The sequence below is a fragment of the Pagrus pagrus genome, assembly GCF_965226575.1.
Source record: "Pagrus pagrus genome assembly, chromosome: 4".
Classification (NCBI taxonomy): domain Eukaryota; kingdom Metazoa; phylum Chordata; class Actinopteri; order Spariformes; family Sparidae; genus Pagrus; species Pagrus pagrus.
In genome coordinates, this window is record NC_140188.1 from 9,800,719 (window position 1) to 9,814,608 (window position 13,890).

The following is a 13,890-nucleotide window of genomic DNA, read 5'->3' on the forward strand; positions in this document are numbered from 1 at the left end:
TTATGTCATGATTTTGATTCTAATAAAGGATAAAGTCAAGCTGTTGTTGTAAAAACAAAAAAAAACTATCTTTTTAAAGACGTTGATGTTGATCTTTACTAGTCCAGATGCTATGGTCTAAGAAGAGCAGAGCCGTCAGTGCTGGAAAAATATAAAAATCTGAAAGAAATCTAATTGTGACTTTACAAGTGAAAGCCAAATCAAATCAAATCATTACACCCCTATTTGTTGTGCAATTATCTCAGCTCAAATAATCATGAATAAATGCAGAAATTTCGATCTCATTGTGCTTTTTTGGAGGGAAAATTTACGTTCAGCTTTTCAGAATCTGTTTATCAATTTGTTCACCCTGTCAGCATCATATGGAAGACATTGTTCAGTTAGTCCGGGTAAAGAAATTAATTATGGAGCATTTTAGCCTCTTTCAGCTCATTGTATTGATTTTACAGCTGTTTTGGTTCAGTCTCACTGTCACTCTCATCAGCATTTGTTCCACAGATAAACTGAATGTTCACCTGCATCGACAAAGCAGCTAGTTGGTGAACATAGCGGGTAATTCATCTGCTTTAAAACCTATGTATTTTTCTTTGGAGTTGGTGGAGACCAAAACAGAGCTAAAAATTGAGTCAGACTATCCCTGTTTTTCTGATGCCATCTTGTTTAATAATTAAGTGGCAAAGAGGCTTAAAGGTGCTCCACCTGCAATAGACACTTAATAATATTATGAGCCTGTTGCAGCGTAAGAACCGCTCATGATTTCTTTAACGACATATATTTCTAGAGAGTATCGTCCCACACCTTTTGTACTTGAAGGTGTTAATCAATTCCAACAAATGTAATCAGGGGCTTTGTTCTGCCTTCTAAATGTCTCCTTTTGTTTCGCGAAACCACGGCATGTTGAATCAAGCTGAAGGTTTAGAGGCAAAAATAATTTGCAAGAAGAAACCAGCGCTGCTGTTTTCTGTGCACGTCTTCCAGGGAACACAGATAATTCATCGTGATACTGTCGCTCTCTAATGAGTTGATTCACACTCCAGCAGGCAGGAAACTTTGAGGGCATTTTGCCATTTTCATACTCCCTGGGAAGATATAAATCTGTAGTCTGGAAGCCAATCTTCCTGATGATGAATTCAATCTTTTGCCGCTCGCTCGCTCGCGTCCTCCTGCTCTTGTTTTTCTCTCATCCGCGCAATCGAAGGTGATAAATGTGCGATGGTGAAAGAAGTGGTGGAGACCTGAGAGGAGGAAGATTCGGGGGGAGTTAAAGAGAAAACAAAAACTCTGCATGGTTGAGACAATGCTGGGTTTTGTGGGAAAATGACATTTTAAATCATAGTTGCACAGACAGAATGACACAGGAGGGGGATCCGAACAGGGATCGATACATCAATATTTCATCCACTCTCATTCAGCTCCAGTAGACTTCTCTGGAGAGCCCTTTCATCTTCGCGACCTTCCTTTTCGAGTAAATTGTCTCGTCCTTTTCTCTGGAAGATAAGTTGGGAGATATCCTGCACTGCAAATGCACTGATGCACTGTACCTGCTGTGAGTGTGTGCCTGACTGGGTTTTAAGTCACTGGAAACGACCCTGGTGCTGCTGAAATGTGGCACTGTCAACTTTCCACAGGGTGCTTTTGAGGTGAGGTCATTTGTTTGGAGGGGATGAGCAGCGTGGGGAGAGAGCTACTAAATACCACTAAGCTTCATAAAGCACATATTGACTGGCAGGACTCTGAGAGGGAGGACGAGAAAAGAAAACAGAGATACAGACAGATAGATAGAAAAATCCCCCCGCAGCAGCACGAATCTGCCGCAGGAGGAAAAAAACGATTGGCCCTCGTAACCGCAGGAAGCCAGTTTATACCACTGAGAAAGATGGGTTTTGTCAGTTTGTTCCAATATCAGACAAATGTCTTACTTATCTTTGAATTCAGGAACAGCCCAGCATGTGTGCTGCTCTCACAAACCACGAGGTGCGCGAAGCGCTGTCATTTCCTTCGACTGTCTTTCCTACAATCTGCTGAACGCAGCTGTTTGCTGCAGATTGGCAGTCAGAACATTTTCCAGCACAATGCTTTGAGTGAGATGCAGCCCATTTTTTTCACATCGGCTGTGTTTGAGTGAGCGTGTGTGCTTGAATACGCTGTTATTGTCTGTCCTTACGTATTCACTTATTAAACAATTATGAATGTTTGTGTTTTACTTGATTAACTGAATGTTGAACACATGAAAGATACTGTGTGACTGAATCGTGACCCGTAAATGTGTTGCTTCTCGAGGGACCAGAAATCTAAACTACACTGATGCTGTAACATTTCCTGACCCCCAAACCACAGAAATCATATTTCACCCGATCAGCCACAGGAATTGTAGTCTGAAACCTATTTCAGCATTCTGCTTTAAGGCACAGCTCCAACCCACCTAAAATAATTTTATTTATCCGTATTTCAGTCACACAAGCTTCAGGGGGATTTTGTTGGTGTGAAAATGGTCGAATTGCAATTTCTTGAAAACCCGTCTCAACTGTAAGTGCTCTTCACCCTCAGACTATTTTTATTTAAAGGTGTTACAGTCCAGATATTTAGTACCACTTGATGGTGTAACTGTTGTGTAGTGTGGAAAAAACTAGCATGAGAATGTCATTTTAACTTTTACCCACACCCAATTACTCCAGTGTTGGGCAAGATACTTGGAAAATGTGATCAATTACTCATTACATAAGACTCATTGACAGAAATCTAATTATTCAACAGCTAAAGAAATAAGTTACTTTAATCATTATTTAACCTTTGTTGCTCAGCATAGCTCCGTCAAAGACGCTCAGCCAGACAAGTACAATATGTAAACTAAACTTTAAAAAGTGCTCAGGAAGACATAAGAGTCAACAGTCATACGTCATTATTCCACATTAGCAACAACATAAATTAAGTGACTTTAAGCACAAAATTAATTATCAAAAAATATTTGCCAAACAGTGTGGCTCATCAACATTGCTAGAAAAGGAGTCAGAAAAATTGAAAATATGAAATATATAAAAAAAAGACCTAAATTAATTTAGAATGATCCACACCCACTGCAGAAATGCTCTGAGGCACCAATACTTCAGTAATGACAAAGTTGGCCTTGCTATATTGAATGAGGTGGAACGCAACCTCTTCATGTCCAGAGTGAACCCTCCTCACAAACAAATCAGTAAAGGATCTTTACTAATGTTATCAGTTTAGTACAGTTTTTCATCCATGAGTGAACCCTCTTCCCAAACAAATCAGTGAAGGATCTTTGGCAATGTCCAGTTCAGATCGTCATTAGTAGATGGAGGTATGATCGCATTATTCCTTTTAAAGAATGACATGCTATGCCCTCACATCATGTATTCCCCAAAGAGCTTTTGGAAAAGAGGAATGCCGAGCAGAAAGAGCAGCAGAGAGACAACAAATAACTTGTTTGAGACTGAACACATGAGGATTTAGGACTTGAACTTGACTCTGAACGATTATTTTTTTTAAATATAACCACTTAGTCTGTAAAATATCAAAGTAGTGAAAAAAATGCCCAAGGTGACATCCTCTATCCATTTACTTTGTCCAACCAACAGTCTGAAGCCCAAATATATCCAGTTTACAATGATATAACGCTGAGAAAAGCAGATCAGAGAAGCTGAAATCAGGTTATTTATCATATTTTGCTTGAAAGATGTCTAAATGAATCAACTATCAAAATAGTTGCTGGCTCATTTTCTGTACATTGACCAATCGATTAAATGGCTGATTGTTGCAGCTCAACAGTAAAAAGGTCTGTCAGTATCTTGCATCAAAATATTGGGTCTCAAAAGCATCAAACATCAAACATCAAACAAGGCAGAGTTTTACTACACGCTGTCATACCCCTCAATGTTGTCCCTCTCCTGCAGTGTTTGCACCCTCAGATACTTTACAAGGTTTTTGGAGGAACTTTCTTCCCCCTACCTCCCTCTGTCAGAAAAAAGAAAACCTCCCTCCATTGATTTCCTGTTACTTTGTGACCAAAATAGTTCAGTGCTCCGAGTCCCCTGTGTGTGCTGAGCTGCTCTAGACAAACAGGGAGTCGGAGGCAGGCTGAGGGCTGGGAATGCAGTAGAAAGGAGATGACAGTGCGTGAGTCTGTGAGAGTCTCCCATGACGGTCGGTCCCAGACAAGGAGTCCAAATAAACAACGAGCGAGCTGTAGCCGGCAGAGCACAGAGCCATGCCTTGAACCTGGAGTGAGAAAATAGAAAGGGAGACAGGAGAGAGCTCAGGAATAAGATGACACAGCGTGCAGAGGCTTCCGGAGAGGGTAATGAGTTTGGCCAGGTTCCCGTGACATGCTGCGCCACACGGCGAGGGGAAGGGATGCTTCTGGTCGTCACAGTTATAAAAATGTCCACATCCCTTCATCCTTTGCCTTCGAGACAATCCATTGTTTCTCTAAATCCAATTACATGTGATGGCCATAGATGCAGCAGCAGAGAAACAACCACGCTGCTGCTGTTTACTGCCACTATCGACTTCTGAATCTGATACTTCTTCTACTTCTTACTTATACTGTTTGAGCCTGCGGGTACATTGACGCGACCCCCAGTTTGGAGTACGAATGAAGAGAGATGAAAAGGCTTTAGTCATATTGACCATATTCACTGATCAATATCCATTTATGCTTCTGCTACTGGTGCAACTGGATGAAGTGGCTCCTGCAATGACCCTTTCTTTCCTCTTTTCTTTCCTCACTTCCTGCTTCAACCCTTTCCTCACCCACTACAGAGGGTCTCTACCAGCTGGGCGGTCCACGCTGTCCCCCTCAGAGCAGCATTGAAGGACTGGAGGACATAGAGGTAAGATTATGAACAGCCCTTAGAAGTACCCAGTTATTTGTCTTCCTGTATAGCTCCAAGGCTTTCACAAAATGCCGCCTCTATTCTTCAGTCTCTCCTTTCAAGTCTCTCTTTTTTAACCCATTCGCAGAGTAAATGTAAGACGCATGTGCTGCTGCTGGTGGTGCACGGGGGGAATATATTGGACACAGCAGGCGGAGACCCAAGCACAAAGGCTGGCGACGTGGCCACCCTGGCCTCGGTGCTGGAGAAGGTGACGCGGGGGCATTTTCAGGCTGCCAGCGAACACGTGATGATCAAGCTGGTGCCATGTCCGGCAGTGTGCGCTGAAGCCTTCTCCCTGGTGTCCAAGTGAGTGCTGTCGCCAGAACACTTGTCATTTTAAGTGTCTCATACCTGGATAAAGGCCAGATGTGGTTTAATACACTTGTGCACACTGGTGACAAATTAAAGTAAAAATCTTCCAAAGCGTGTGAAGGGCACACAGGCTGATTTGATGAGTTGAAAATGATCTGCAACACATGCTGTGCCCTTCAAAGTCCCTAGATCTTAACCACATTGAACATCTGTATGAGCATGTTAGATAGCGCTCCCCATCAACATCATCAAAACATGAAAAGAGGGTTGAAATATTAATGTCAACGAGCATTAAAGCTGTTCTGAAGGCTGGTCGTAGCCTGAAACCTTACCAAGACTTTGATTTCTTTAACTGAACTGGTGCTCTGTGAGAGTTAGCGGTATGCTAAAGGTGTCTTCTCCTTTCTCAGAGTTTCTTTGGAGGAAATAAATGATGTGGTAAAAGCCTCAAACACTTTGATGGGATATTGTAATCATACATCTGTGCTCAACTAATAATGGATGAGGGATGTGATAGTGAGTTTAGCTGCTTTATTGATTATGTTGCTACCAATCAGGAATCGATGAACAATCTGAAATGCTCTGAGGCGTCAATACTTCAGTAATGACAAAGTTGGCCGAGTTATATTAAATGAGGTGGAATACAATCTTGTGTTTTTAAAAGCAGACATAGTAGACATAGACGTGTCAAGTGTCTTTTGGTAGATGATGCCATATTACTGACAGTAACAATCCCATTTTGATTTCGGTTTATGTTCCACACGCTGCTCAACACACTGTTGTTTAAGCTACAAAGGTTGTCCCTAAACTTTGTTGTACTGGCGCTAATGCTTAGCTAACTTAGTTTATCACTGCTATCCGAGGCCACCAATTACTGCCATTTTCATGTCCAGAGTGAACCCTCCTCCCAAACAAATCAATAAAGGATCTTTGGCAATGTTATCAGTTTAGTGCAGTTTTTCCTCCATGAGTGAACCCTCTTCCCAAACAAATCAATAAAGGATCTTTGGCAATGTTATCAGTTTAGTGCAGTTTTTCCTCCATGAGTGAACCCTCTTCCCAAACAAATCAATAAATGATCTTTGGCAATGTCCAGTTCAGATCGTCATTGGTAGATGGAGGTATGATCACATTATCTCTTTTAAAATATGACATGTAATGCTCTCACATCATGTATTCCCGAAATAGCTTTTGGAAAAGAGGAAAGCCGAGCAGACATCAGGTAAAAAACTGATTATGGGCCTAATTCACACAAGGTATCACAGGGTTAGAAATGATATGTTTCGGTTAATGGTTATTTTTGTTAATTCGTTGTCTAGCTGTATATGCATCTCCTCTCGCCAGATCATAAATCTGATCGCATCGATCATGCTTTTTCTGGACAACATGAACATCGGAGTTGACATTGCTGTTGTTGTCTTCTTCCTCACACTTCAATGTAACAAGGAGAAAGACGGTGAATTTCAGTGTCCGAGTTGCTAATATCAACTGCAGCTCCTTCCACAGGCTGCCGACTGACGTAGTTAGACTTAGGAGGTGTAAGACTGTGTGGAGCTTGGCAAGACGGATGCATTTATTGCAAATGGTCACTCAGTAAGATTTTGTTGGAAAGACTCTGCTCTCAGAGAGCGAATCCGAGCAGCAACAAGGACTCTACTAGTAGAATTAATCCGCCCCTAATAGCTGACACCATTTAAAAATTGAATATTAGTCAAAACACATCACAAGAGGTTAGGGGTGGTGTCGGCTGATTTTTGTGTTACTGTGTGTTACTGGTCAGCTGAATGAGCCAGTGATTGTGAAGCATTCATGACTCAGCTAATGTGAGGACCGCTTAAGTGCTCTGCCTGAAATAACTCAATGCTGCATCTCACCCAAGTGAGTTTCACATGTTACAGGATGAAAATCGCAGGTGTAAATAATTAAATCAGCGATCGATGGATTCTATTTAAAGCTGCTTCTGTTTCAGGGTCCTGTTGTCGCGCATGTTTGCTGACCGTCACACTGTCACAGCTTACTGAGCGTCATGGTTTGGGTTTTTGTTTAGTTATTTCTTGTTTTATTTTGGAAGATTTATCCTCATGTGTCATGTTTTACTCTCCACTTCCTGTCTTTGTGTTTTTTCCTCCACCTTTTATGATTGCCCTGTTAGTTTCACCTGTCAGCCTTAGGAGTCAAAATATCTGCTGTGAAAAAAGGGCAATCTTGTGTCTCAAACTATTTGGTGAGGTGTTTTGAGCGATTAGATTGAATCAGATTGTTTTTGACACTGGGTAGCAATCCAACCTGCCAAGATGTTTGGAATAACTGCTGCATTTTGTGTTTTCATATTCAACTGTCATTATCACCAGGGCTTTTTCTCTTTACAGAGACATTTGAGAAATCTGCCCAGGATGAATGAATGCCTGCGAGAATTAGCATAGATGCAAAAATGCGTGGTCGGCTAGGACGATGGTGAAGGTTAATCGAGAAAATATAGTAACCAAAGACCCTGAAACAGTTAATTAGTATTCTGATGACATTTCCCAGCCCATGCAAGCATGTGGCCATGCACAATATTTAACTCTTAACCTTTTTAAATGCTGCTGGTTTTTAATTGTTAAGTCCTGGAGGTGTCTCCTCACTGAATGTCATTGTACAGTTTGATAATGAGGTAGGATCTTTTTCTCTAATTATCTGCTGTTAATTTGTATGCAGGTTTCATGTGTGGTATCATTTTCAGAGTGGCAGTTATTATGAATAATTCCCTGATTTATAAATTAAACAGTATTATCTCCATTTTTAAAAGACGTATTTCCTTGCAATCATCTCTGTAAAGCGCCGAAGTCCTTGGCTGGAAGACGCTCTTGAGATGCAGGCGGTGAAAACATGTCTGCGTTCACGTATTTGCTCTTTTTTTAGGCAGTCTGTGCTGAGAGCTGCTTAGGCGTAACTAATGATTTCATTTCACATTTAATGTCACATGTCCCAGTGGTCAACAGTTTTTTTTTTTCTTTTTTCTTTGACAGTGTCACTTAGTTGCTCTGCTGCTTTCCAATTATATGCTATGGATGTTGTTGTCTGAATTGTCAGTAATCAGCGTGGCAGAGAGAATGTGTTTGGCAGTCTAGTCGAGGCTCCTGTCTTGTTCTGAGATTGACGTTCAGCAGGAGAAAGTTCCCGACTGGAAGTGAGACGAGTGTAAAGAGATTTGAGTGCTGTATCTGCGAGGCAGCTTGACGTCCGCTTAGCTTTCACCACATCACCAGATGAAATATTTAAAACAACAGCTTCCCATGGGAGTCGAGCAGAATCGAGTTATTGCCGCATCAGGATTGCCTGTTCTTGTATGAAACACACACGATTTACATTCGGGCATGAAATTGTGCTTGAAAAGAAACCCATTCTTTTTAAAATGCTATGTCTAAAAAGACGTAAGCTGTTGGGAAAGAATTGAAGTAATAAATGATTAAATAAACGGTCAATTAAAAAGAGAAATAATTAATTCATATGCACAAACCAAAAAATATAGAAAGCACTGTATAATGAACTGACTCCACATTATTTCTTGGTCTTTAATAAGATTTATCTTCCTGCAGCAGGTTTTATTTGTCCATTAGTAGACTTTGTTTTTCTTCAGCAGGATTAAGTTCTAACAGGATTTTGTTAAAAAACCCAGAGTGGTTGTAACCTCAGAAAGCAGCTTAAGGTGCATTTAAATTTGTTATTCGCTTCACTAGTCAAGCTAAAGTTTTGCGTGTGGAGAGGAAAGCAAATTGTTTGTAAAAAAAAAAAAAAAGACATAAATAAAGCTACGGTCATGAGAATAAACTCTCTCGAGTGTAAATAAATAAGAGTGGAAAGTGAAAGTTGCTGCTTTTTCTGGTGAGTTAACGGGAGTCAACCCATGATCACGTGTGTCAAGAAGCATCCTCCTCATGTGCTCAGCTGTTGGTTTTGTTTACTTGATACTATTGGTCAACTTGCTTGTTCAGGAAGGATTACCTCCCCCAATATATTCCTTGTTTGTCTTACTAAGACTGTACTGTATGACTTTGTCTTTCTCCCGTCCCTCTGGGCTGTGGGCAAAAAGCAATAAATACTCGTCTTTAATCAACAGCAACACAACATGATACACCCACCTTCTCTCTCTCTGGGTTCAACACACCCCTCTCGTTGCACATCTCTGTTACACTCATACCTGACCCTCTTAAAGCAATTACAATCAAAGTGCTGTAAATGTTAATGAAGTAATTATTTTACTCAAGAGTAAACTTCGTTCTGCATGTCCAAAGCAATGCTGTTGGATTATTTGCAGTGATATAACTGACCACGGCGTGCTACAAATCATAAAGAAATACATTTATATTACATTTTGTAGAAACTATTTTAAAGAACATATACATATCTACACACTTCTGTGTGACTTCTGGAGTCATTTTTGTCAGAGAATTTTGCTTCCGGGTCTAAAATTACAAACCAGAAGTGACGTAGTTAAAGGGAGTCAGACCAAGCTCAACAATAAGAAGATAAGAAGAATGACTTGATCTAAATGGTTGTTTGAACACTTTTCGTTGACACAAGAGGTTGTAAATTTATTTCCACACGCACATGATGGACCTCAAACTTAAAATCATGAGCCTGTAGGTGTCCAAGAGACCAGGAACAGATTAGGATTAGAAAATAAAACGTTATAATGTGGGGAGACCCAGTGGAGAAATGAACATGATTAGCTAATGATGGCTAACGCTGCTCACATGACTTTTAAGGCTTGTTATCATATTTCAGGCCATAAGAAAACTAGTACTGGTTGTCAATTAATACTGTACTTTACTATGTGGATAATAAGTCAATTAGAGACAATATTCAAACCCAATCTGATAATAAAGTCAGTAAAGTAAAATTAATTAATTAGAATCACCCAAAGAACCAACGAACCCAATGAATGTTGCCTGCCTTGACGTAAGCGTCTCTGACTGGACTCTTTGTTTATTCATATATCTTTCAGTTTACTCATTCATGCTTTTATATTTCCTTTTTTTGCATGTTATATAATATAGTAATATTTATATTATAGCCAGACTGTTACTGGATTGTTGAGGCTCATTCTACAGTTGAAAAATCTGAATTTCTTGGTTAACATTGGCTGACACATAGTACTGTATCTATGATAAGCTAATATCCAGCAATATATTGTTTTAGCTCTATTTTCTAAACTGTGAGTATTAAGAACCAAAGTCGGACCAAAATTCAGCTCATTTGCTGCCAGTTGAAAATCTTCTGAAACAATAAGATGCGAATATGTGTTTGAACTCTCCACTGACATTAGACAGAGCTTACTTAGCCCAGATGGCTCCAGGTCTTGAACATACCCTCTCAGTATGTGCAGTCGGTAGGCATTCAAACACGCCCACGCGGCAACAAACACAACACTCATTCAACTCCACTTTTGTCAGTTAGCCGTGTTTGCTCTAATGACAGTGTTGGACTTGTGGGTGTGCGGAGCCTCATTTATTTGCATGCCAACATAAACATCAGAGGAATAGGCAGCCCCGCGGGAAGGACTCGCTGCTGTGTGGGTAATTTACTCGCATTCTGGGTAACAGCTTGGCTGGAAATCGCACCGCGGAGTGGAGGTGGCAAAATCGCTTAGCGCCTCAAAGACAAACTTTCACATAAACACACCACTTTTGTCTCAAGGCTTGATAATTCCTTATGTACCGTTGGGTGTCCCAGTAGAGAATGAAGATGTTTTTCAGCTTGTGTTGTCCTTGTTGCCCGGCGTGTCGAAGGCCCGCTGTGCTCCGAGGTGCTCTGAGTGCTCATTATTTGCTCTGCCTGCTAATGAATGTACCTGCCAGCGCTGGCTGGGAGCTGGGTGTCAAGACAGCACACACGTGTAATCTGTAAACACACTCGCATGTATACATCCCACACAAAAACAGCCAGAAAGGAGCTCACACCATAGCACGTCCAATTAACAGAGACGGTGAAAAGTCTCTGAAATTGATTTCCTCACGCAGCCAACACACACGCCTCTGTCACAGTTTGAAAGGAGAGAAACATTTTTATTTAAAGCTTCGACTCAGTGTCATTGTAAAGATCAGCTCTCTGTCAGAGAAAGCAGAGGAGGGTTAGGAGGAAGTCCATTTGTCCGTCCGCACAGCGAGTGACCTCAGTTCAGGGAGACAGAGACTCATTATCTTGGCCATCGGCGGTGGTGGACGTGCTGCTACAGTTTCTGGGCCTTCTCCCTAATTAGGAAGCTTCTGCAGAGGCCCGCTGCTGTTCATGTTAATTGTGCAAAAACACTGTGCAGTGCTAAGCCAGCCATTAGGAGACGGGGAGAGCAATTATGCAGGAATGTGACAGACTTCAGAGTAGTCAGTGCGACATTATGTGGAGAGAGGCAAGAGGGTGGCAAGATAATAGATGCCGTCCCAAGGTTATGCAGCGAGAGATGAGGCAGATTCGACGTTTTAATCGGCTCAATCCTCCATATCTTCTCTCCGCTTCTCTACAAACCTTGAGGAAGACTTCTGTACATCTCTAGAAGGGTTATATAATTACCCTGCATTTAGATGTCACTGAGTGGCAGAAAAATTAACATGGTCGAAGCGATAACCTGTAAATGAAAGATAACCTTACAGCCCAACTAAAGCCAAGTGCTCCCTCCTAACAGTGCAGCAAATTAGGCTTTTTGAGCCTTTTTTTCCCCTCTTATGTAAGTGACTCTTCAAAGATGTGCGCTTCGGTGACACCTCAATATGACCTCAGCACAGTCTCAGTCAATATCGCTTGCATTTTTACTAATTAGAGCAGAGAGATGTGAGTGGGGGTAAATGCCGCCGCTTGTGAACAAATGACTCACATCTTGAAATGACAGAAGCAGAGTCGTCACAGTGATGTGAGGCATGCTCCTCTGCCATTCAGGGCTCGGTTGATGTGCCCTTTTTGATGTGCAGACAGCCTCCCCAGTAGCATAATTAAGGATTTTACATTGCAGAAAGTGAGATTTCAGTCTTGTTTTGACTATAAGGCAGGTCTAGGTGTGACATAAGCTGTGAAAGCATCAAAATCCTCAATCCACAGAGAAATGCACACAGCCCATATTCAGAAACTATGACTTCAAACGTGCTGTCAGAACTTCTGTAAAGTTTTGATGATCAGCTTGGTTTTCAAATACAGCAGCTAGTGCGCTAGTATAAAGGGCGACATAACTATTTTGTGTTTGGGGTGGTTGTGTGGGTCATTCACAGGACTTTCCCTTTCCTTTTCGTGACCAAGATTCAAGAGTGATTTATTTTTAACTGATGTAATGTAAGTAAGTTAGCCCTAACCCTAAGTAGGATCTTTTCATAACCCTAACCAAACTGTGTTTGACAAAGTTAACAACATTCTTAAAATCATAATATATCTTATCATATGTGTAACCACATGTCGTACATCACGTACTGTAACTTAACGACCGAGCCTTCATTTTGAAAGCGTAACCTGATGTTGCGTATAACATATTAGTGCTGACTTGACAGCGGAGCCCTTCACGTGCATACCTGGGGGGTAGGTAGAGCATCATAGTTTGCAGTAGAGCCCTGCGCAGGGCTGTTTTCTTCATCCCGCTCCTCCATTACCGCCTGTTCCCATGAAAATGTTTAACATTCACTCCTGCATATTAGATACCCCAGTGCAGGGCTGTAGTTTGAAGCTTCAGGCCACTAACAAGACTGCTGGATTTGATGAGTTTGGAGTGAAAACATGTTGTGATGTCACAACTATACAGTCACCATCCCTGGCCACACCCCCCGCACATCCCTGGTTGTAAAAAACACTAGCAGAGCTGATTCGGAAACATGGTGGGCGGTGCCTTCTCCGGCTGATGAGAGCTGGCCAATCAGAGCAGACCGGGCTTTACGGGAGGTGGGCCTTAAAGAGACGGGGGGGCTCAAAAACATGTTCAGACAGAGGCTGAATAGAGCAGCTGCAGCAATGGACAGTATGAGGGAAATAATGCTTTTTTTCAATGTAAACGCAAACGTTTGCTAGTAGGCACAGAAAATAAAAGTATGAACCTGAAATTGAGCATAGATGGGACCTTTAATTATCTGCCATCTCTGTGCTGACTGATGGATGTCAAGTCTGTCTTTCCTGCAGCCTGTTTGTTGACATTTTGGATGAACACATGCTCCTAATTAAGGATTTAAATCTACAGTCATATACTAGGCCTATAAAAACCAGACTATAGAGCACCATCTGCTTCTGACAGCAAATACACCACTCTCCATCAAAACTGTTCGCCTGGTATCACAGCCGCTACTATATCGATCACTGGCATTTTAGAGGAAATTATTCTTAAATCAAGATTAATTATAGCCATTAAATGCAGATGGGTTTTGGATGGTTTGGTGGGGCGACGCTTTCCAAAGCACATGTTTGTATAGACAAAAGTGTTAATGATCGCCTCACATTAATTAGGACCATCGATTCTGAACACAGAATAACCTGCAGCCCTCGAGGACGTTAGACCTTCAAACTGCCTCTGCAAACAACCCGGAGGACAGTTTGGCTCGTGCACACACACCCATGAACAAACAAATAATTTATGTGCACTCTTTTGAATGTAAAACAGTGGCTGCTCTGCGGTAATGATACATACAAGTGCTTGCATAATCAAGTAATTATGCAACACAAATAATGAGCGTCTCAC

At 41.4% G+C, this 13,890-nt stretch overlaps 1 protein-coding gene across 3 annotated transcripts in view; it reads left to right on the forward strand.

The window, feature by feature from the left end:
* The window catches only part of pitpnm3 (PITPNM family member 3), an 89,085-nt gene that overhangs the window by 42,729 nt on the left and 32,466 nt on the right, over positions 1-13,890 (forward strand). For all 3 annotated transcript variants that reach the window (XM_084350278.1, XM_084350279.1, XM_084350280.1), the window contains 2 exons: positions 4,780-4,850; positions 4,981-5,201. In XM_084350278.1, the coding sequence (XP_084206404.1) occupies positions 4,780-4,850; positions 4,981-5,201 (292 nt within the window). The remainder of the gene's footprint in view (positions 1-4,779; positions 4,851-4,980; positions 5,202-13,890) is intronic.